Genomic DNA, 23,363 nt, shown 5'->3' with positions numbered 1-23,363 from the left:
AGCAAGGGACAGAGGGAGGGAACAAATTAGACTGTGCTGTTCTGCCCACAAGTTAGTTATGCAGTTAAAAATGTACACAATTCACTACAATTATAACACTCTGTAGTCCAGACTGGCCACAAGCTTGGAGTCATCTTACCGCTATCTCCCAAATGCTGGGGTCATAGACAAGCAAGCCCACACCTGGTTGACTTAGTTTTGTTGTTTGTTCTATAGTTTTTTGTTTTTTGTTTTTTCCATTAGTGCTGGCTGTTCTGGAACTCACAGAGATGCCTCTGCCTCCTCTGCCCCGGCCTCCAGTGCTAGGATATAAGCTCACCACACCCAGCTCACATGACCTGGTTTTGATGTTAAGGACTAACAGGATGATCTCCTGGCTCATTTTCAAGATCATAGATGTGGCTCTGGAAAACAGATTAAATTTACTTCATCAGTATAATAATCCTTAAATTTTGCTTATCGGAAATCCATAGCAGCAGGGGAAAAAGGGATCTGGCCTGTGTGTGAGGGGAGGGGTGGAGACTGAGGTGGGAGGCTGGGTGGGCTGACTGTCTTGATTTTCCTTGTCCCTAGCATCCTTGGTTGACTAAGGAGGCTGCTGTGTGTTTGCATCTACAAAGCCCTTCCAGAAATTCCTCTAACAAGCCCACACAGGCTGGGACCCTCCCTTCTCCAGGTGCTGAAGGAGCCTGCTACACACTCCACACAGCCCCTAACCCTGTGATCAACCCAAAGCAGCTGATGACAGTCTTGCCCCTGCCCTGGCCCTATGGGAAGAAGGGACTGGCAGATTGAAGGGTTACCAGCTGGCTATGGTGACTCATAACTGTGGGGCTGGGGCAGTGAATACAAAGACACATGACTCAATCTTCAGCTGGGTGCAGGGAGATGCTGCAGCAACTCATTAAGGCAGCTCAGCAGACCAAGCCCAGCTAAATGTAATCCCCTCCTAGCACTGGGGTACTCATGAGCTGGCCTCTTCTGAGACTGGTCATGTTGCCCAGGCTGGCCTTGGACTCCTGATGGGCACCTTCTTCCTCCTCAGTGCTGGGATTACAGAAGCCATGGAGTTATTTATGCCTGCCAACCACCTGCCTGGCCGTGGCTCCGTGGGCAGGACTGGCTCTGCTTATGGTTACCATTATACTGAGGGCCAAAGTGTTATTCCCTAAACTCTTCTGGAGTGTTCCTGTTTGTTCTGCACAGCTGAGGCCCCAGCATGTGGTGCTGACCTCAGCCTGAGAAGATGTTATGAATGTGATGGGGACTGACCTGGAGGCACATGGCTGGGGGCTGCATCCTCCTCCTCCAGCACCCTCCACTCAGTCTGTGGGGCAGACTGCTACCCAGATCTTCCTTCTTGCTGTCCTAACATTTTTTGTTTTGTTTTTTATTTTTGGGCAGGGTCTCTACTTAGCTCTGAGTGTCCTGAAATCCATTATGTAGACCAGGCTGGCCTTGAATTCAGAGATTCGCCCGCACCTGCCCCCCCCCCTCCCCCCGCCCGCATCCCCGCCCCTGCCCCTGCCCCTGCCCCTGCCCCTGCCCCTGCAGAGTGCTGGGATAAAAGGCATCCACCACAGCACCCAGTGCTATCCTAACAGTTCTGAGCTTTTAATTTTCCTCTTGTCGCAAAGCTCTGGAGACTTTTCTGCTTGGCTGCTTCCTGCCGTCTCGTACCAGGAGTTTTAGTTCGAACGAATTTGGAGGAACCTGTCTTCGTGTATCTGATATCTGATACAGAGCTATACTTTTTTGTTTGTTTGGTTTTGTTTTTTCTAGTGAGCCTTTGCTTTGTGTGTATTTTGAGACTTCATGTATTCGGACTGGTGTCCAATTTATTAAATAGCCAAGGCTGGTCTTGAACTCTTCCTCATTCCTCCTGCTTCTGCCTTCCAAGCCCTGAGATTACAGGCTACACCACCACACCTAGTATATGCGGTACTGGGGATTGAACCCCAGGCTTTGTGCAGGCTAGGCAAGCACTCTATCACCTGCGCCACATCTCCATCTCTGTTCCAAATTTACTCATGTGGGGCTGTGCCAGTTGACTGAGTTCATCAGGACTGTGCATGTGTGGCTGATACATGTGGCATCAAAGATCAGCTTCGTCAACACAGTAATAAAACTCATGGATGTCAAAGCCACTCGTGTTAAAAACAAAGTAAAAAAATATGTATTCCTGAAGAAGGGAGCCTTTGAGATTTTGGCTGCTGCATTAGGCAGGATACTGTAAAGAGACAGAACTGGCTGGGCTTGGTGGCACACACAGGGTTTCTCTGTGTAGCCTTGACTGTCCTGGACTCGCTTTGTAGACCAGGCTGGCCTTGAACTCACAGCGATCCACCTGCCCCTTCCTCCTGAGTGCTGAGATTACAGTTATGCACAGCCACGCCTGGTTTCCCACACACTTCTTTCCCGCAGGACAGGGTCTTCTCGCTGTTTTGATATAAATGGTCCCTTCTGTTGAGGTCAGTCTGGACTCTTGTTGCCTCCTGTCTCTTTCAGTTGCCTCAGAGATCTAATAAGAACACTGTGATAAATCAACATGAACAAACCCATCTTGCGGAGGAAAGGGATTTCTTTGGCTTGCACTTGGACATCACAGTCCATCACTGGCAGAAACTCAAACAGGACAGAAACCTGGCCACAGGAAGAAGCCTTGGAGGAGTGTTGCTTACTAGTTTTGTCTCCGTGGCTTGGTAGGCCTGCTTTCTTATAGTGCCCAGTGCCACCCACCCAGGGTAGCAACACCTACAATGGGCTGGGCACTCCCACATTAATCACTAATAAAGAAAATGCACTACAGGTTTACCTACAGGCCAGTCCCATGGAGGCATCTTCTCAACTGACTTGTGTCTGAGAGGTAACTACGCCTCACAGGGAGCTATAATGGTTGAGACACAAAATGTCTCCCCAGAAGCTCATGAGCTGGGTAGTTGGTCGACAGGTAGTGAGTGGCACCACTTTGGAAAGTTCTGAAAGTTCAGAAGGTGGAGGAAGCAGGACACCAGGACATATTTCTGGGGGGGTCTTTTGCTCCTGACCACTCTTTGCATTTTTATCTGCATCCCACCCATCATGCAGTGATGTGCTCACCTCTGTCATCTGCCTCCACTGCCAAGCAACTACAGGCTGAACCCTACGAAACCCTGAGCCAAAGTAGATTCTTTCTCATTTAAGTTGTTCTTTCAGGTAAGTGAAGGTTTTCATGGGACATGCCCCTTGGGCTAGTATGCAGATATAAGTGAGTATATACCCATTTGAGTCTTTCTGCTTCTGGGTTGACTCACTCATTATGATCATTTCTAGCTCAATCCATTTGTCCACAAATTTCGGGAATTCCTTGTTTTTAATAGCTGAGTAGTATTCCATAGTGTATATGTACCACAGTTTCTTTATCCATTCTTCTATCTACGGAGGGACACTTAGGCTGTTTCCATGTTCTGGCTATTATGAATAAGGCTGCTATGAACATGGTTGAGCAAATTTTCTTGTTGTGTGCTGGAGCATCTTCTAGGTATATTCCAAGGAGTGGAAGCATGGGAGAATAGCAAAGTAGAAGGATCCAGAGGGTCCTAGAAACCTACAAGTAGAACATTATGATAGGCAGATTTGGGCCCAGGGGTCCCGCTCAAACTGAGGCACCAGCCAAGGACAATACAGGCGGTAAACTTTAAACCCCTACCCAGATCTAGCCAATGGTCAGAACATTCTCCACAGTTGAGTGGAGAGTGGGATATGACTTTCTCACGTACTCTGGTGCCTCACATTTGACCATGTCCTCTGGAGGGGGAGACCTGGTGGCACTCAGAGGAAGGACAGCAGGTTACCAAGAAGAGACTTGATACCCTATGAGCATATACAGGGGGAGGTAATCCCCCTCAGGAACAGTCATAGGGGAGGGGAATAAGGGGAAAATGGGAGGGAGGGAAGAATGGGAGGATACAAGGGATGGGATAACCATTTAGATGTAACAAGAATAAATTAATAAAACATTTTTAAAAAGTTGTTCTTTCAGGCACAATATTGTTTTGTCTTGTGTTTTCAGTCTTACACGTGTGAATATTTTGTCTGGCTGTTATGTTGGCGCAACGTATGCATGTCTTGTGCCCACAGAAGACAGAAGAGGGCATTGGAACCCCTGATGTGAGGCATCATATGGGTGCTGGGAATTGAACCCGGATCTTCTGGAAGGGCAGCCAGTGCAGTGCTCTTAGTCACTGAGCCAACTCTCCGGCCCACTGTTGAATCTTGAAAAACCTGGGGAATCACATCATGCTATAAAAGCCAATACTTCCTGTTTTTAAGACAGCACTCTCAAGTAGCATAGGATGCTCTTCAACTCTCTCTGCACCTGAGCATGCCGCTCTGCCTTCTGAGTGGAAGCAGAGGTGTGCCATTGTGTCTGCTGTAAAACTAACTTTAAAGTTAACCTAATTAAGGTTATGATTAGTGTGTGTGTGTGTGTGTGTGTGTGCACGGTCTGTTTGTGTAGATGTGTGGAAGGCAGAGGACGATTTTGTACAGTTGGCTTTCTCCTTCCACTTTCACCTGTTGTCTGGGTGTGCAACTCAGGTTGCCCAAGCTTGGCCAGATGAGTCATCCTGCAGGTTTGGAAAGCTAATTCTTTTATCTGGAATAGACAATTAACCAGAAGGGGCTACTATGTTAAGCCTGTACCCTAACATAATTTTGGAAGAAAAGGAATGTGTCTGGGACAGAACATTTCCTCTTCTTACATACTGTATATTAGGTATATCTGTCTCCAATTACACCGAGTCCCCAGGGGCCCAGAACTTTCCATAGCCCTTTGGTCTCTATGACAATGCACCTGGTGGCTTCAGAGGAAACACAGGTGGCAGGTGGTGCAGGCGCCAGGCAAAGCTGGGGGAGAGTTGTTGGCTGCACAAGAACACAGGTACTTCATGGGTGTTCTGCTTGGCAGTCAGGCTGCCTGAGTTCCCACCTCTCTAGGAACTTCTAGAAGTCCTGCAGCTCTGGAGGCACCAGAGGTCCTGGTGGCTGTGGCTGGGCAGGGAGTTGGGAACTTCCTCTGGGACTCCACTTCCGATGATGCATGAGCTTCCTGCCCTCTAAAAGGGCACAGCTTAGGCAAGGAGCATCTCTTCCAGCCAGCTCCCAGCCTAATGCAGCCCTTCAGCATCCCGGTTCAAATCACACTACAGGGTGGCCGGAGGCGCCAGGGGAGGTAAGACCCCATCTGAATCTCCCATCAGTGTGCATCCTGCTGAACAAGCTGTGTAGCTTTTAGACAGCATGCTAGGCTGAGTTTGGTAGGTGCTTTGAGGAGGCCAGCCTGCAATGCCTCCCTCCCAGCTACCTGCAAACATGCACTTTCTTATCCCCAATCCCTCCCACCACCTAACACCCACCTCCACCCCACACCCATCCTTGGTTGTTGTTTTGAGACATGATCTCACGTAGCCCAGGCTGGCTTCCATTTCTCTATACAGTTAAGAATGAGTCTCCTGCCTCCACTTCTCCAGAGCTGGGATTTCAGGTGTGGACCACTGTACATGGATGGATGCATAGGTGGGTCAGGTGGTGTGGGCTATGGATGCCAGCACTCAAAGTGGTACTCAACAAATATATTTTGTGTGACGGAATGAGGAAATGACGTGAGACTTTGGTCCTGTTGGTGAAGCCCTGATGGTCCAGACCAAGATTCAAGTTGTAGCTCGCCATCTAGGTAGCTGTAGGCCTCTGATCTTTATCACTCATCTTATCTTGAAATGGAGACACTTATCTATGTGTGATCTAGCACAGGCTACACGCTATTCTTCCTTGAATTCTCTAGATAGGTTTATATATTCTATGAACATGTTAGCTTTTTTATTATTATTCTGGGATTTGTTATTTTGGGGGGTTTGTTAGTTTATTTTGAAAAGGATCTCAGGTAGTCCAGGCTGACTGCAAACTTGCTATGCCCCTGAGGCTGACCTTGAACTCCAGATCTTCCTGCCCCCACCTCCCAAGTGCAGAGATTCCTAGAGTGAACCACCCAGTTTATACTGCATAAGTTGGAAGTGAAAAGGGTTATTTTAGGACCCTTCTCTCCAAGGGTATGCAAAGCAGAAGAGTTTTGAGGTTCATGGAAATGGGGACCTTCTCCCACTCCTGTGCCAGGGTTGGGGCAGCAGGGCAGTCAGAAATGGGCAGAGGAGAGGAGAGCACTGCCAGGGTTTTTGAGATGAGCTTAGAGATGAGCTGGCACATTCTTGGGAGGGGCATCCTTGAAGCTGAACTCTCTCACCACAGGGAACTTGGGTGGCTTGTTAGTGCTCTAAGCAGAACTGGGAGCTGGGCACCCACTTACCTTCAGCTTTAACTACCCTTCTGGGTATTTGGGACAGGGCATGAAGGAGAAGAGGAGGGGCATCAAATGGGTTGGAGTGGGATTTAGGCTGGTAAGAGGGTCAGACCAGTGAGCAGAGAAACTCTTCTAGCTACGACTAATGCTTTTAGGAGCACTCAGTTAGTCAGAGCCACTGAATGGCAGGAGATGGAATAGCAACCATGCCAGCAAGTCAAAGTGAAGGTGCTGTTCATATCACAAACTAGATGGAAGACAGTCGAGTCTTACCCTTCCCCCCGCCCCTACACTCCCTGCTCCCTGCCGCCAACCCTCACACCCACCTCCCAGTTGGATAGCTGCTCCTTGTACCCTCCCTGAACTTGAGGGTGGCTTTTTTCAACCCCATTAACTGTTTCAAAAAAAAAAAAAAAGTTGCTAAGCAATTTTGTAATTAAAACAGACATCCAGAAGGGGAAGAGCAATGGCCAAAGCCTCCTGCCTCCCTTCAATGGGCACAAATGCACGTCCAGTATCACAAAGGCATGGGAATCCTCACAGGTGAATTGTGACGCGTGGCTGAGCTACAGGGCGTTCTTGCGCAGTTCAGGTGTTAAAAGGCAAGGCTGCCACTGGCTTCTGTCCTGACCACACTCCGGCGAGCTGCGGAGCTAGAGCAAGCCTGGTCAGGCTCTTAGCAACTCAGTTTGCCTCAGGCTGAGAAGAAGGCATGGGAGCTCCCGCTGTGTTGAATGAATATTAATAATCAATATCCGTTCATATTATTAGTAAAGCTTTAGTTACTTCCTAACCAGCGATTTCCCCAAATAACCACACACAGACAGAATGATTTATTCAAAGCTAAGCACAGAGCTGAGCATTAAAACTAATCTCCTGTCCCACCAGCAGTCTACCTTCCTCCCACCCAAAGTCCCCAGTACTTGAGTTTATTATCTTCTCCGGAATTGGTCCTCTCTCCTCCTCTCCCACATCTCCTCTCCTTTTTCATCCTCCTGTGAGCCCCTTCACTCTGACCCCTCCCTTCTGTTTAGTCTAATGGCCACACTTTATTGTCCAATCAGGGATATATAGGAGGCAAGGATCACAAAAGTCCTTTAGAATACATGAGGGTTTGCTTTTAGAACAGTAAGAGTCTCGCGGGAGGGGCAAGCAATGCACACCTGAATCCATGGTAGCTGCAGGTCAACCACCGCAGCTGTGCTCAGGTCTGATTGGAAAGCGGCCCTCTGTAGGGAAGACAGGGCAGAGAGGACAGACAGGGTGGGGAGGATCTGGCACAGAGGATACTGGTGTATGCCTCTAGGGCATCAGTATTCCTGGCAAAAATAATAATTAAGACGCTATTGATGCATCTCGCCAACTAGAGAGCGAATGAGATCATTCTTAATCACTCTGAGATCCTGGGGTGAAAAGCGGTTGTAAATACCACTGAGTCCATCACTGGCGGGGCCCTTACGGTCTCAGAAACTGAAGACAAGCGAGTAATACTCAACTCTGAGGATGCAAGGATGGAATGCCTTATCTGATTGATGCATTGTTAAGCCGTAGGGAGCTTACAAACCACTGTTAATGACATGGAAATTAAGTGAGAAATACAAGATTAAAAAACAAGCAAGCAAGCAAACAAACAAACAAAAACCAACCCAGTCAGATGGCTCATGCCTTTAATCCCAGCATTCAACAGGCAGAGGCACATGGATTTCTGTGAGTTCAAGGCCAGCCTGGTCTACAAAGCATGTCCAGGACAGCCATGGCTACACAGAGAAAACAAAAACCACCCCAAACTATATCTACTGTGGTCAAATATGTTTAAAACAATATAAAGACAGAAATAATGCAGGAAGGGAACTGTACTTAAAACGCCAAACTTGAGGAGCTGGAGAGATGGTGCAGTGGTTAAGAGTACTGGCTGCTCTCTCAGAGGACCAGGTTTGGTTCGCAGCAACCACACATCAACTCCCAATCCTCTGTACCTCCCGGTCCAGGGAATTCAGTGTCCTCCTCTGGCCTCCAGGGGCACCAGGCATGAATGTGGTACGTATACCTATGAAGAAATCTAAGAGAGGGTTCCACAAACATGCTCCACAAGCCTTTTAAAAAAAGACTTAAAAAAAAAAAAAAAGCTGGGTGGTGGTGGTGCACGCCTTTAATCCTAGCACTTGGGAGGCAGAGGCAGGTGGATCGCTGTGAGTTCGAGGCCAGCCTGGTCTACAAAGTTAGTCCAGGACAGCTAAGGCTACACAGAGATACCCTGTCTCAGAAAAAACAAAAAAACAAAACAAAAAAGGAAATAAAAAATAAATAAATAAAAAAGACTTTTGCCCCTACCACCACCACTACCACCTGTACGTGTGTTTACTTTCATGCAGTGCCCACAGAAGCACAGAGGCATCAGATCCCATTTGGAGCTGGAGTTTCAAGTGATTATGAACAGTCTGATGTGAGCTGGGAACTGAAAGTCGGCCCTTCGCAAGAGCAGTGTGCGGTGTTAACCACCGAACCGTCATCTCTCCAGTCCCAAGGCTGTCATTTAAAAAAAATTACTTGTATGTGTATGTTTTGCCTGCATGTATGTATGTGCACCAGGTGTGAGCTTGGTGCCCTTGGAGGTAAAAAGTGGGGATCAGACACCTGGAACTGGAGCTATGGCTGGTTGGGAGGCACTGTGTGGGTGCTGAGAACCACACCTAGGCCCGCTGTCAGACCGGTACGCACTCTTAGTGGTAAGCCTCCCTAGGCCCTCTTATCCCGCTCCTTATGGCCATGGCTGGGTGATCCATGAACCATATAAAAAGATGTCAAATCTGACTGGATTTTGTCTGTTTATCCTCACACTTCTGTCAAGGAGGCAGTGATACTATGTACATATGAATTAGAATGGAACTTTCTGGGTAAATGAAATTTTTGTCAATGTTATGCCATCTTTACTTTTAATGTAGATTTTTAAAGGTTCACGGCAATGATCTCTCTCTCTCTCTCTCTCTCTCTCTCTCTCTCTCTCTCTGCATGTGTGTGTGTGTGCATGTGTGCCCTTGGAGTCTAGAAAAGGGCATCAGATACCCCAGAGCTGGAATTACAGGCCGTTATAAACTCTAGTGAAACATGGGTGTTGGGAACCAAACCCAGGTCATCTGCAACTGAGCCACACCCACTCCTAACCACTGAGCCAGCGCTCCAGCCCTCCAGCTTGCTTTTTTTTTGGGGGGGGGGGTAACATTTTAACTGATATCTTTATGTCTGCGTTTTAGATTTATAAGAAATTCATAATGTCATCTTCTTACTCCCACCCCTTCTCTCCCCACCTCTTATACAAGGTTTTATGTAGCCAAGGATGGAACTTGAACTCCTCTTCCTGCCTCCAGCACTTAACTCCTGGGATTACAGGCGTGGATCACTGTGCTTGCCTTCTTCTCTTTCCTGTAGCCTCTGATTTAAAAATCTTTAAGCTCAATTTTAAAAGCCAAATGTATTGCACTTTTGCTACTTTGTAGACCCAGATTCCCTGGTGACTAGTTATCTTTTCAGGCGTATGACTAAGTCTGATCACTAAGTTTATTTTCTCTGCCTCATCTCTTTCTTTTTTCTTTTCCTTTCTTTCTTCGTCTTGTTCTTTTTCTTTTTTCTCCTTGAGACAGCATCGTGCTATGTAGCTCTGGCTGAACTGGGGCTCACTACATAGGCCAGGTTGGCATCAAAATCACAGAAACTGGATTGGAGAATATAGATCTGTATGTATGAGCTCTTCCTGTACAAGCACAAAGACACAAGTTCAAATCCTAAGAACCCGTGTAAAAGGCTTGGTGTGGTCAGACATCTGCCTGTGGCCCTAGTGTTGTGAGAGCTCAAAGAGACCGGAGAGTTGCTGGGGGTGTTGACTGACACAGCCTGGTTCCGCTGGGTGCAGTGACAGACCTGGTCTCAACTAAATAAGGTGGGAGTGATAGCCAGGACACCAGATGTCCTACTATGGCCTCATAATACCTTTTTACAAAAATCAGGGCAAAGCTCCCGCCTTTTGAGAGTTGGTGTACAGGCTCAAGACACCATACCTGGCAGCTTTCATGTTTTTGTAACTTTCTCATTTCTAGAAATTCTTCCTAGATGGTTTTTTAAAAGGCTTGTTATATTGTGTTCTCTCTCTCTCTCTCTTTCTCTCTCTCTCTCTCTCTCTCTCTCTCTCTCTCTCTCTCTCTGTGTGTGTGTGTGTGTGTGTGTGTGTGTGTGTGTGTGTGTGTGTGTGTGTGTGAGCATTATAGTGCTCAGCAGAGGCCAGAAAAAGACATCTGATCCCCTGGAGCTGGAGTCATATGCTTTTGTGAGTGAATAGTGTGGGTGCTGGGAGCTGAACTTGGGACCTCTGGAAGAGCAGTCCATGCTACTGACCTCTGAGCCATCTCTCCAGCCCACTATCTGGATTAAAAAAAAAATCATGTCATAGATGATCTTATTCTTTTTGATATTTTAATCCTCTATTTCCTTAAATATCATATAATATTTACATACAAAGGCCCTTATTTCTTTGTCCTGTGTTCTGTGATGTTTGAGTGTGAATACACACTTCTCAGAGCTCTGGTGTTTTCCAGAACAAGGCTGGAGCAGACTCCTCTATTGGAGCCTTGCTGGCTTTTCTGGGTGTTGGAGAGACCTTCTTAAACTGACTTCTTTAGTTTAGGGTCCTGGGTTTCAGGTAGCATGACATCCAAACTACGAACTCCACTAATGTGCTGGCTCATGTTTACAATCCCAGTGCCTGGGAGCCTGGAGCAGAAGGGTGGTAAGCTCAAGGCCAGCCTAGTTACTGAGGAAGATGCTGTCTCAGTCAATTAATCAGCCAACCGCTGCCAACTCCCTGAGGACTAACATTCTGAGGGCAGTTGGAATTTCCTTGGAATTTCCTTCCTCTTCTCAGCTTCCTAGTTTAGAGAGGATTCTTTTTGTGGTCTCTCAGGGAAGGCTGTACGTATTGTGTCTTTATTCCTCTGACACTGAATTTCAGGTCCTTTGGGGTCCGGGCTCCATCTGAACGGTATTGTAAAATCTGTACTTGGCTAGACTTTACTCTGCCTTTTCTTCTTTGGGGTTTTTGTTTGATTTGGTTTGTTTTTATTAAATAAAACGCAACTTTGTCTAGGCCAGCCTCAAACCCATGTCTTCCTGCTCAGCTTCCAGAACCAAGCCAGGGCCAGCGTTCCCATTTTCAGATATGTTTAGTCCTTTGGGTTTTTCTATTTTTAAGCTTCGGTCAGAATTGGCGATGTGCTCAGCTGGAGTGGATGGGCAGTGTGCCACACAGCTGAAGTAGAAACCCGTGACTGTTACAGTCATAAGATGATCAGCATGCTGACCGGGCAGACGGTTTTAGTTCCTCCTCTACCTGCTGCCCTCTGTGTGCATTGCATGAACTATTCTGTCTAAAGAGATGGCTTTAGCAGGGCGGTGGTGGTGGATGCCTTTAATCTCAGCACTCGGGAGGCAGAGGCAGGTGAGCCTAGGACAGTCAAGGCTACACAGAGAAACACTGTCTTGAAAAAAAAAAACCCAAAATAAATAATAACAACAACAACAACAACAACGAGACAGCTTTGATCATCACCCTCTCTGTGGAATCACCTCCTTACACTGGAGCTCTACAACTGCCAGTTTCCCACAAATAACTGGGTATAAAGTGGGCAGAACTAGAAGTGACGGCACATCTGGCCCAGGATGCCCCTGCTTCTTCTCCTGACTCACAGGAGGATCTGGCTTGTCGTTTTAATTGGGTGTAAATAGTGAGTATACTAGAAGCACGGCAGTCTGGGGAGGTGGCTCAGGCGGTCAGGTGCATCTTCTGACCCTCTCCCTCAGAACACACATAAGAGCCAGCTGCCAGCAGAGGTGAAAGCGGAGGCGGCAGCAGCTCTGTCTGGGCTAGCTGGCAAGTTAGCCTAAAGTGAGGAGCCCCACCCGCAGCAGCCCATTGAGAGACCATGTGTGGAACATAAAGTGGAGAGGGCTGGAGAGATGGCCCAGTGGGCAGAGCCCTTGTTGTGTAAACACGAGGACCTGAGTTCAAACTCTTGGAACCCACATTAAAACAAGCAAACAAACAAACAAACAAAAGAGCTGGGCCCAGTGGTCAGCGTCTGTAGCCCTAGTGTTCTTACAGTGAACTGGAAGTAGAGACAGGACAGTCTCCAGAGCCTCCTAGCCTATAATATGCAATGGTCAAAAGAGAGACACTGTCTTCTGATTCCACATGGAGGTGAAGAGGGAGAGGGAAGGAGAGGGAGGGAGAGGGAGGGAAGGAGGGAGGGAGAGAGAGAGAGAGAGGGCAAGAGAGGGAGAGAGAGGGAGACAGAGACAGAGACAGAGAGAGGGAAGGGGGAATTTTAAGAATGGTGAGAAAAATTCCCAAGGTGGCAAAATTGTTGAGTGGGAAAAGGTGCTTAACACCACACCCAGTCACCTGAGTTCAGCTCTTGCTTTCTTTTAAACTCCACTTTATTTGGGGTGTTTAGACCTCAACCTCCCTTCCAACCTCCCAACCCTACATAGGAGAGAGAAAGTTAGTGGACAGAGGGGCCCCTTGACTTCTCCTGACTGTTTAGGGTCAACTGGGTTCTTTTGGGCTCTACCCTTCTCCACTAACAGCAGACACAGGCAGCAGTCTCCTCCAAGCCACTGCTCTCGAAAGCCTTTCTCTCTGTCTCTTTTCTCCGAACCTCAATGCCTTCTGTCGCTGGTCTCTTCTCGAACTGCCACGCGCCACACACCAACGTGGCACACCCTACCACACACTCTCTGAGCTCTTATTTATATCCCCAGAGGCCTAGACCACGCCCCTCTCCGTGCTGTGCGAGGATGGCCTTACCAGCTGGCAAAAGTCACGTCCCTCACGAGACAAGTGACAGGTGTGGAAGAACTAAAGCTCAAACTAAGGTCCCACACTTGGGATTGGAACAAAAACATATTTACATAACACAACTGAGTTTACAAAGAAAGGAAAAATTCTAAGCTGGGCATGGTAGCACATGCCTTTAATCCCAGCATTAGGGAGGCAGAGGCAGGTGGATCTCCACGAATTCGAGGCCAGCCTGGTCTTCAAAACGAGTCCAGGACAGCCAAGCCTAACACAGAAAGAGCCTGTCTTGGAAAAACAAAAATAAAAACAAACAAACAAACAAACAAACAAAGAAAGCAAAACTTCCATTACACAGAACCCACATGGTGGAAGGAAAGAACTGACTCTTGTGAGTTGTCTTCTGACAAGAACCATGGTGTGTATGCCTACCAAGCTTCATTATGCAAACTATGTTCCCCCTTCCCCCCACCCTCCCATACCCCTTTCAAGCAGCCCTGCTAGGTTCCCACATAGACATTAGCCAGGGATGGAGTTGCCCTTCTCAGTGCTGGCTCCTAAGAAAACATAGATTTGCCACCATCACAGAGACACCAGCGGAGAGAAGGCAGACGATGGGGCGAGTATGGCATATGCTTTTGGAAAGCAAAGCAAAACAAAAACAACTGGCAACTCCTACCACGGGGTTTTTGCTTGGCTCAAAATTTCACAAGCTTTCTGCACGTTTTTTGTTTTTGTTTTTGTTTTTGTTTTTCGAGACAGGGTCTCTCTGTGTAGCCTTGGATGTCCTGGACTCACTTTGTAGACCAGGCTGGCCTCGAACTCACATCTATCCACCAGCCTCTGCCTCCCGAGTGCTGGGATTAAAGACGTGTGCCACTACGCCTGGCTTTCTGCACTTCTTTGGCTTATGATTTCCTGAAGCCTCTTAGAATGGAAAGACGGCTGGGAACGAATGGCTGCCCACCTTGGGAAGTGGAGGGACTGTGGCCATTGGAGGACACAGGCCTGACCACAGGCAAGCCAGCATGGAATGTGGCTCTTGTGATGTTTTCAGAAGGCAAACATATTTAAGTGAAAATTGCCATGATTTTAAAGTGTTGGCAAACAATACCACATTAGAAAAACAATGGTGAGAAAAGGCCAAGTGGAATGCATGTGTGGCTGGATGCTGTCCATGGCTGCCATCATGTGACTGTGCCTTCACCACGGAGCATGCATCCCTGGGAAAGGAGAACAGGGAGGAGACACAGGTTTGCTTGTAGATGGAGGAATGCTGAGGGGAGGGAGAGGGACCTTGAACCTGTGAGCAGTAGACCAGGCCAAGGGCATGCTGGGTGATGGGGAGGTGAGGGAGGGGATGACAAGAGCAACCTCCTGTCCCAGGACATGACACATTCTAAATGTGGCTTCTCCAGTTGTGCTTTCCATACAGAATTCAGTATATGGAGAACCATAGAAATCGCAGAAAGACAAGCAGGCCAAGAACATGAATCACAGGTGACAAATGAGAGCCATACCCAGGCAATTCTGTTTCAGTTATGGATAGGCACCCTGAAATGCCACAAGGCACAGCAGTCCTGAATCTCACTACACTTTCTCCGTCCCTCCCTCCCTTTCTTCTTCTTTTTAAATAGGAATTAAGAAGTGTGTGTCTGTGCGCACCTGTGCGCACGCACTCACTCATGTCTGTTTCCTGTATGTGCACCTATTCATACAGGTGTCTGTGAAGTCTAGAAGAGGGTGTTGGATTCTTTGACATGAGAGTTACAGGCATCTGTGAGTCTCTTGATGTGAGTCCCCTAACCTCTGAGCCATCTCTCCAGCCTCTTTTTTTTTTTTTCCAAGACAGGGTTTCTCTGTGTAGCCTTGGCTGCCTTGGACTCTCCTTATAGACCAGGCTGGCCTCGAACTCACAGAGATCTGCCTGCCTCTGCCTCCTGAGTGCTGGGATTAAAGGCGTGCGCCACCACCGTGTGGAACCATATGCACTCTTAATTGCTGACCAATCACTCTCCATCCCTTTTTTAATACAGGGTCTCATGTAGCCCAGGGTGGTTTCAAACTTACTATGAACCCAAGGCTGGCCTTGAACTCCTGATTCTCCTGCCTCTACTCCTGAGTGCTAGGAGCAGAGACATTCACTTTTCATGTGTTCTGCAGGGAGAAGTGTCTAAGATAGCTATCCTTTCAATTTTAAGTGAGCTTATAATGCGCGTAGTACGGCAAAGCAAAAGAACAAATAGCAAGCAACAGGTAGATCAAAAAACATCGTCCATTCTGGGGCTCATGGTATCTAGAAAAGGGGACTGAGGAAGCCTTGCCCAGAGCAACAAGCTGGAAGCCGAGACAGAGATTTCCAGGCAGAGCGGTGCCCTCCCCAAGGAGGAGTCTTCAGCTTCCAGTCCTGTTGCGGGCAGCTTAATGTCATGGGAGAAACAACAGCAATCTTCTTTGGAAAGGTATGTGTGTTATGTGTGTGTGTGTGTGTGTGTGTGTGTGTGTGTGTGTGTGTGTGTGTGTGTGTGTGGTGTGTTTGCACATATGTGGGTGCGTATGTATGTGGAGGCACTAGGTTGATGATCTGAATCATTCTGCTCTTGCATAGCTTTCACTGAGGCAGGGACACTCAATCAAACCCAGAGCTTACCGATATGGCTGCTCCTATGGACAGCTTGCTCTGGGGTCACTTCCCAACCCAGGCTGGAATTCTAGGCTACTGCCATGATTACTCAGATTTACCCAGATTGACCTGGGATCTGGGAATGGGAACTTGGATTCTCTGACTCTTTAATGACTACCATTTCCCCCAGCCCCAAGCTGCACACTAATTTTTATACTCTTCAATGTCTGCCATCTCCTTACTCTCTGGCTTAGGGACCAGCCTGACCCAGAACAAGGAATCTTGGAATGTATTTGACAACAAGCAAGCAAGCAAACAAACAACAGAAAACTTGGAGTTATCCTTGCTCCCAGAGTCCACTTTCATCAAGCTAAAACAACACACAATGATTTGCCAGTATAATGTAGATTATGCCACACCCAGCTTTTTTTTTTTTTTTTTTAAGGCAGGGTTTCTCTGTATAGCTTTGGCTGTCCTAGACCAGGCTGGCCTCGAACTCACAGCGATTCACCTGCCTCTGCCTCCGAGCGCTGGGATTAAATGCACGTGCCACCACTCCCAGCCACACCCAGATTTTTCTATCTTAAATAAAATTCGATGACACATCATGCTAGCTTGATAATGGTCATTCTCAGCTCCGGGTGTGGGATCTGGGATGAAGCAGAGAACCTGCTTAGGACTCTCAGTGACCCAGAATCAGTCTTGCCACGTGGTAAATGCTGGGGCTCTCTGGAGCTCACACAGCATCCTTTCTGGATTCCCCCAAAGGACAACACTTCCGTCTTCAAGCAAAAGTGATGGAGATCCGCTGAAGGTGTACCCAAAGCTTCCATCAAGCGCTGGTGAGGACCGCGCCACACTGCTGGGCATGGCCATGATGGCCTCCTCCGTGCTGATGTTCTTTCTGTTGGGGACTACCGTGTTGAAACCCTTCATGCTCAGGTGAGACACAGAGCTCCTGCATGGGCCCAGCACAGCACCTGAGTCCATTCTCCTGCACGCAGCATAGGGCTTGCCTGTCTGTGTGGGAGACCGTGGGGGTGGAGGAGGTGGAAATATTCCTCTCCTCCCCGATGTTCACAGCCCACATGTGCTTCTGCGCACAGTCCCATTGCCAGCTGAGATAGGCACAGGCTGGTAGCACAAAGGCACCCTTGCTAGGAGAGGCCACATGGCTTTCTCCCTGGCATCACCACCAGGAGAAAGCTCTCTCTGTCCTGCTTGGCTAGGTAACTCACTGGGATCTCGCATCTCCTTGCTCTCTAACTGCTGTGGCTTCTATGTTGGCCCTAAGGGATTGTGTGACCTTCAAGTTGGACATTTGTAGCTCTTCATTGGGGGGGAGGGGTCCTTTTCCTCACCTTAAACAAAACAATATGTGACTCTGTGAGCCGAAGAAATTTCACATCCACATCTGCACATATGGGCAGATTTAGAGGGAGGGAGAGAAGTGTAGGGAGGGGAAGGGAAGGAGGGAAGAGAGAAAAAGAGGAGAGAAGAGAAAGAATGAGAGAGAGAGAGAGAGAGAGAGAGAGAGGGAGGGAGAGAGGGAGAGAGGGAGAGAGGGAGGGAGGGAGGGAGGGAGGGAGGTGGAGAGAGCCAGTTAACTATGTCAAAGGACAACTTTGGGGAGTCCGCTCCCTCCCTCAACCATGTGTGGGTGCTATTGGACTTAAGTTTCAGGCTTGGTGGCTGGTGCCTTTTCCCTCAGTCGTGTGTGTGTGTGTGTGTGTGTGTGTGTGTGTGTGTGTGTGTGTGTGTGTGTGTGTGTTACTCTGCAGCTGGAGTCACAGGAGGTTTTGAGCTGACTGATCAGTTCTGGGATTCAGACATGGGTCTTCTGCAAGAGCAGTATGTGATCTTAAATGCCGAGCCACCTACCCAGCCAGTTTTTAACGTGCAATGTACCCAGGAGATGGAGGTAGATGCTGTAAGCAAGCTGATGTCAATCTGTGGCTCGTATTTGTTTTACTCTGTAAGTATTTCTGGAAATTCCCTACTGGGAGCTATGAGGTCGTTGCCTGAGCATCCAGTGTTTATTTCTGCCTCAGCCTATCACCCCACCATCTCAGGGAGCAGTCCCTAAAGGGCAGCAGTGAAGATCTTTAGGGTGATTCATGCCTTTCTATCCCTCAGCTTTCAGTCGAAGGGAAAGGGACTTGAAGGAATTCAAGCCAGCAGAATCCCAGCACAAACAGGGAGTCAGATGAGAAGATCCATGCATGCTGAGGAACTATTGGCAACTGATGCCTAAAGCAGGAGGGAGTCCGGCCATCATGGATTCCACCCCTTAGAGCTACTCATGCTCCAGCAGATGGCCCCATACAAACACACACAAGAAGCTGGGAGGGAAAGCGAGGGGGCAATAGGAAAGGAGAAGTGTGTTGGATTTGATCAAACACATGTGCACATGTGGAACTCTCAAACAACAAGAAGCGGGGCACGTGGCAAAGGGACACAGCAACTGAAGCGACCCCATCATTTTCAAGCTCTAACTACTTTATTCTCCCTCAGGGGCTCGGGCTTGGCCTGTGTCCATGGGGCTGTGTCACCCACTACGGAAGCTCTCTGAGGTCCCTGAGAGACAGAGCAGTCAGCACTTGGGAATCAGACCATGATGTGTGCACCCACATACTCACTAATAAACACACTTTTAAATTAAAAACATGAGTCCTGGGGGTTGAGTTTAGGTGATCAGGCTTCGTGTGGCGTTTACAGTCTCACTGGCCCGAGTACTTTTTCACCTGTCATTTTCCCTTTGCCTAACATCTTTCTTAGGCTATGCATAGTGCTGTGTTTCTCTCCAGGTTTGCAGCCATGCTGGCACTTTTCCTGAGCATCTGTATAGTTTTGTGTTATGTCTGGAATGGAGCCCTGTGCACTTGGTGACATAATAGCAGTTCACACCCTGAGTTCAGAAATCTGACCCAGTGCACACATCAAGGCTTCAGCTGGACCAAATCCTCTTCTAGGGACCATAGAGAATGCTTCTAGAGGATGTGAGAGGCTGCCCATACTCCTTGGCTTGTGTGTTCCGAGGTCCTCCACCTTCTAGCTCACCTGCCTCTTGTTACCCATCCTGGCTCTTTGATGTAGCCTCTGCTGCCACATTTACCCATCGCCCTGGGCCTTGAGGTCATGTTTTTCCCTTAAATTTGTCCTAAAGGAAAACGATCATTTATGGTTAGTACTCAGAGTGTGGTAAGAAAGCACTGACTCTATACAGGGTTGTGGTTTTTTTGTTTGGTTTTGTCCTGGACTTGCTTTGCAGACCAGGCTGGCCTCAAACTCAAAGCGATCCACCTGCTTCTGTCTCCCGAGTGCTGGGATTAAGGGCGTGCACCACCACGCCCAGCTATACGCAAGGCTTTTTAAAAAACTGCTCTCAATGTAAATGGGGCAGTAAAGGAACCAAACACCCGATGAGAAGCAGCTCATGGAAGGAGGTGTCTATTTTGGCCCCCGCCTTTTGTTTTGTTTTTTCGAGACAGGGGTTCTCTGTGTAGTTGGCTCCTGCTTTGAGCACACACTCCAATGTGGTGAGAAGGCATAGATAACAGAGTGTGAGGTGTCTCGTCTTTCTCTTTTTGTTTAGTCCAGGATCCTATCCCATGGGATGATGGTTCCACTCAGTGTGGATCTTCCCTCTCAATCCAACCTAGAGACTTCCTTACAGACATGCCTGGAGTCTTTGTCTCTTAGCGGTCCATAATGTATGTTCTAGTTTTGTTTCTGTTGCTGTGATAAACATCATGACCAAAAGTAACTCAGGGAGGAAAGGGTTTATTTGGATTATACTTCCAGGTCAGAGTTTATTATAGAGAAAAGTCAGGAGAGGAAGTCAGGACAGGAAACTGGGGCAAGAAGCATGAAGGAGTGCTGCCTACTAGCTTGCTCTCTGGTCACTTACTTGTTCATGCTCAGCTGGCTTTCCTACAGAGGCCAGGCCTAGGGATGGCCTACAGGTCCCCAGGCCATCTGCCTAGGGACGGTGCTAGCCACAGTAGGCTGGATTCAGTCAAGACAACTTCTCACAGACATGGCTACAGACCAATCTGATCTGTGAAATCTCGCTTCCTTAGGTAAGTCTAGGCTGTGTCAAGGTGACAGCTTAACCTACCCAGGACAGCACATATAGGTCTGCTCTCACCGCCACCACGGGATCTTCATGGCAGGAACCTTGTCTTATTATCCATAGTACCTGTGACAGTTTAAACAGGGACATGTTCCTGGAGGGGCTTTTTTTTTCTTCCCGGAGACAGGGTTTCTCTGTGTAGCCTTGGCCATCTTGAACTCACTTTGTAGACCAGGCTGGCCTTGAACTCACAGTGATCCGCCTGCCTCTGCCTCCCGAGTGTTGGGATTAAAGGCGTGTGCTACCATGCCCCGCCCCATGGAGGGGCTTTGAGAATTTAAGAATCAAAACTTCCCAGTTTGATCTCTGCTCTGTGCTCACAGTTGGGGATGAGCTTCCTGGTCCTGCCACACATAGCACCTTACTGCTGCCATGCCTCCCTTCTATGGCAGCCTTAATCCATAAATTGCCTTTGGTCATGGCGTTTGTAGCTTGGCACCACAAGGAATTCACTGACACAAACTCACACTTTATCTCCAAGTGGATATTGCAATACATTTGCCTCTGACTCTGGAAGCAGGGTGGGGATGTTGAATGGTCTACTTGATAGATCTAAAAAACACTGTGAGGGACAGTAGGTTAGCCAAATGTGACTCTTGGTGGCTCAGCATTTAGGTTAATTTCTCTTAATACTTGCTACCCCCACCCCCTGGCCCCAGACAGGGTTTTTCTGTGGAGCCTTGGCTGTCCTGGAGAAGCTTTGTAGATCAGGCTGGCCTTGAACACAGAGAAATCTGCCTGCCTCTGCTCTCTTGAGTGCTGGGATTACAGGCATTGGCCACCGCACCTGGCTAATACTTGCATCTTATCTAGTATTAGTTTAGAGATTCTCAGGCCTCAGCTCAGCCCTCCTGAGCTACAGTCTCTGGGAGGAAACATACGGAGTCCACAGTAGCCAGTCTTGATGATAAACTCTGTCAGTAGACTCTAACAGTATTGCATCAGGGCTGATTGAGGAATACAGTCCCTAGGATTAGGACTGAGACACTTGCCAGCTGGCTTTCTCCCCCTAACCAGGATGTGATGTTTGTGCCAATGTCTGTAACATACCTCAGTGTCTCGGAATGCAGTTGGTTTTCCAGTAGCTGCCTTCAGAACCTCACATCCCTACCTTTTAATTTCAAAGCTCTCACAGAGAAGAATCAAACTGTACCGCTATTGACACTCACATTGCAGATGATTGGCTGGACTTTGCCTTTACCTGTGAGGGCAGCTGCCAGGACCAGGGTGGGTACCCATGTCTGCAGGTGTTCGTCAACCTCAGCCACTCGGGACAGAAAGCACTTCTCCACTACGATGATGAGGCGGTCAGGACCAACCCCAAGGTAACATGAATGTGACAATTTCTCTGCTGCCCTTCCATACTGCTATCCTGAGCAGGGAACAGACATGCAGGAAGCCAGTTTGCTTTTAGTGAACATTTTCTTTTTTTGGAGGACTTGTGTCTGTGTATCATGTAGCCCAGTATGTTCCCAAACTTACTATGTAGTCAAGGCTGGCCTTGAACTTTGGAATTATTGGTCTCTACCTCCCAAGAGCTGGGATTGCCATGCCGTGCTATGAGGGGCTGAGGACCGAGCCAGGGATGTGTGTGTGCTAGGCTCTACAGACTGAGCAGTCCCAGCCCCTCCTGACTATGTTCCCATCAGGGTAGATGAAGCTGAGAGCACTCTTGGAGAAGACACTGGGCACGCAGAAAGGAGAGGCATATTGCAAGTTCCTGGCTTGGTGTGGAGGTCAGAGGATGACTCAGGCATTAGTCCTCTCACCTTCTACCATGTGTTCCTGGGGACTGAAGTGCCGTGGTCAGGCTTGGCAGGAAGCACCTTTGCCTGCTGAGCCATCTCCCTGGCTCCATGCCTCATCACATTTCTGTAGTCTCAACATGGGAGCCCCAAAACTAATAGACACGGTCACTTCATTCTGTGCCCCCCTGCCAACCCTTCCCTTCCTTCCACTCTACGCAAAGGGACCATGTTCTATAGCAGGATTCCCACCCACCGTAGTGTTAGCCTGGAGACCTTAGTACTGGCCATTGCTGACAGTGCTTTTCCCTCCTCTAAACTCCTAGTGCTTTTACACACCCAAGTGTCACCGAGACAGGAGTGACCTGCTCAACCGTGCCCTGGACATCAAGGAATTCTTCGATCACAAAAATGAAACTTTCCCCTGCTTCTACAGTCCCAGTGGCCAGCTGGGAGTTGTCCTGAGGAGGTCTGGCCACAAGGTTGTCTTTCACTGCTTATTTTGGCCTTTACTGACTTTGCTGGGTGGGGCCCTGATCGTTGGTTTGGTGAAGCTGACACAGCATCTGTCCTTTCAGTGTGAACAGTACAGGACAGTGGTGAGAGCTCAGTCGGGGGGCAGAGCGCATTCTGAGTGCTGGCGCAGGTCTACGCTGTCCAGTGTGGCAAAGAGTCAGGCAAGGAACAGAGCGCTGAAGAGGGCTGCCCCAGCTGGAGACCTGATCACTGCCAGGCACAGGGGAGCAGACTTCTGATCCCAGGACTTGGGAGGCTGAGGCAGGAGGATCAGGGTTCAAAAGCCAGCTTGGGCTATATACAGCTCTTGTCTAAGAAAAACATAGCTGGGGTTGTAGCTTCCAGGTAAGAGTACTTGCTTTGCATGCACAAGGCCTTGGGTCTGATCGCCAGCACTAGAGACAACCATTATCTGCTTACAAACATGCAGTGTGGGTACCACAGCTTTTCACACGACTCGTCTCTATTAAGTCTACAAATATTACAATTTCAACAGTTTCTTGTTTTCCAGTCCCCTTCACACAAGCCAAGGAGGCACTTTCCCCTCATAGGCAAAAGGTATTCAAGGCAGCCCTTCATGTAACTTGAGCTCCCCATGGGATTTGCTGGCATGTAGCAAGCCATTACCGAGCCTATGTGTTGAGCACTGGGCTGTGTGAGCCTGTGTGGCTCATGAAAAACATTTCTCATGGAAAAAGATCTTGGGGGCTGGGGAGATGCTCAGTTGGTAAAACATTTGCCTTGCAAGCATGAGAACCAGTTTGATTTCTCAGACACATCCAAAAAGAAAAGAGAAAGGAGGATTTAAAAACAAAACAAACCAAACGGCAAGCAAACAAAACAAGGGCAAAACCAGGCCTCATAGCCTATACCTGTAATCCCAGCATTGAGGAAGTGGAGATAGGAGACAGCCAGAATAGCCAAATTTGTGAGCTCTAGGTCAGTGAGAGACTCTTGGCAGAAACCAAGGCGGGCAGTGACTGAGGACCACCTCTGAAGATGCTCTGGGCTCTACACACATGCACAAATTCATAGCTAGCAGTTCATTTACAAGTAGATTAGAAAACCATCAAAAATACAGGAAAACCCATGTCTGCCACACTTACTCTCCATTCCAAGAAGAAAGCTGCTGCCTAGAAAACCCGCTGTCTACAGGCCTTCCCACATTG

The 23,363-nt window shown here is 48.3% G+C and overlaps 1 protein-coding gene across 1 annotated transcript; it reads left to right on the top strand.

Moving 5' to 3' along the window:
• The first annotated feature begins 16,453 nt into the window (after positions 1 to 16,453).
• On the top strand, positions 16,454 to 22,463 carry Kcnmb3 (potassium calcium-activated channel subfamily M regulatory beta subunit 3). The gene is made up of 3 exons (XM_051157750.1): positions 16,454 to 16,740; positions 21,060 to 21,258; positions 22,005 to 22,463. The coding sequence occupies exons 1-3, from the start codon at positions 16,454 to 16,456 to the stop codon at positions 22,431 to 22,433; spliced, it is 915 nt and encodes a 304-aa protein (XP_051013707.1). The 3' UTR covers positions 22,434 to 22,463.
• The last annotated feature ends 900 nt before the right edge of the window (positions 22,464 to 23,363 follow it).

Source organism: Acomys russatus, chromosome 15 (genome assembly GCF_903995435.1).
Source record: "Acomys russatus chromosome 15, mAcoRus1.1, whole genome shotgun sequence".
Classification (NCBI taxonomy): domain Eukaryota; kingdom Metazoa; phylum Chordata; class Mammalia; order Rodentia; family Muridae; genus Acomys; species Acomys russatus.
Note: the sequence above shows the minus strand (reverse complement) of the source record. Positions and strands in the feature narration are given on the sequence as shown.

Coding starts and splice junctions, on each gene's coding strand:
- Kcnmb3 (XM_051157750.1), top strand. CDS start 16,454: ATGAAGCAGAGAACCTGCTTAGGACTCTCAGTGACCCAGAATCAGTCT. Junction 16,741..21,059: donor TTGAAACCCTTCATGCTCAG/GTGAGACACAGA, acceptor TTAATTTCAAAG/CTCTCACAGAGAAGAATCAA. Junction 21,259..22,004: donor CGGTCAGGACCAACCCCAAG/GTAACATGAATG, acceptor CTAAACTCCTAG/TGCTTTTACACACCCAAGTG.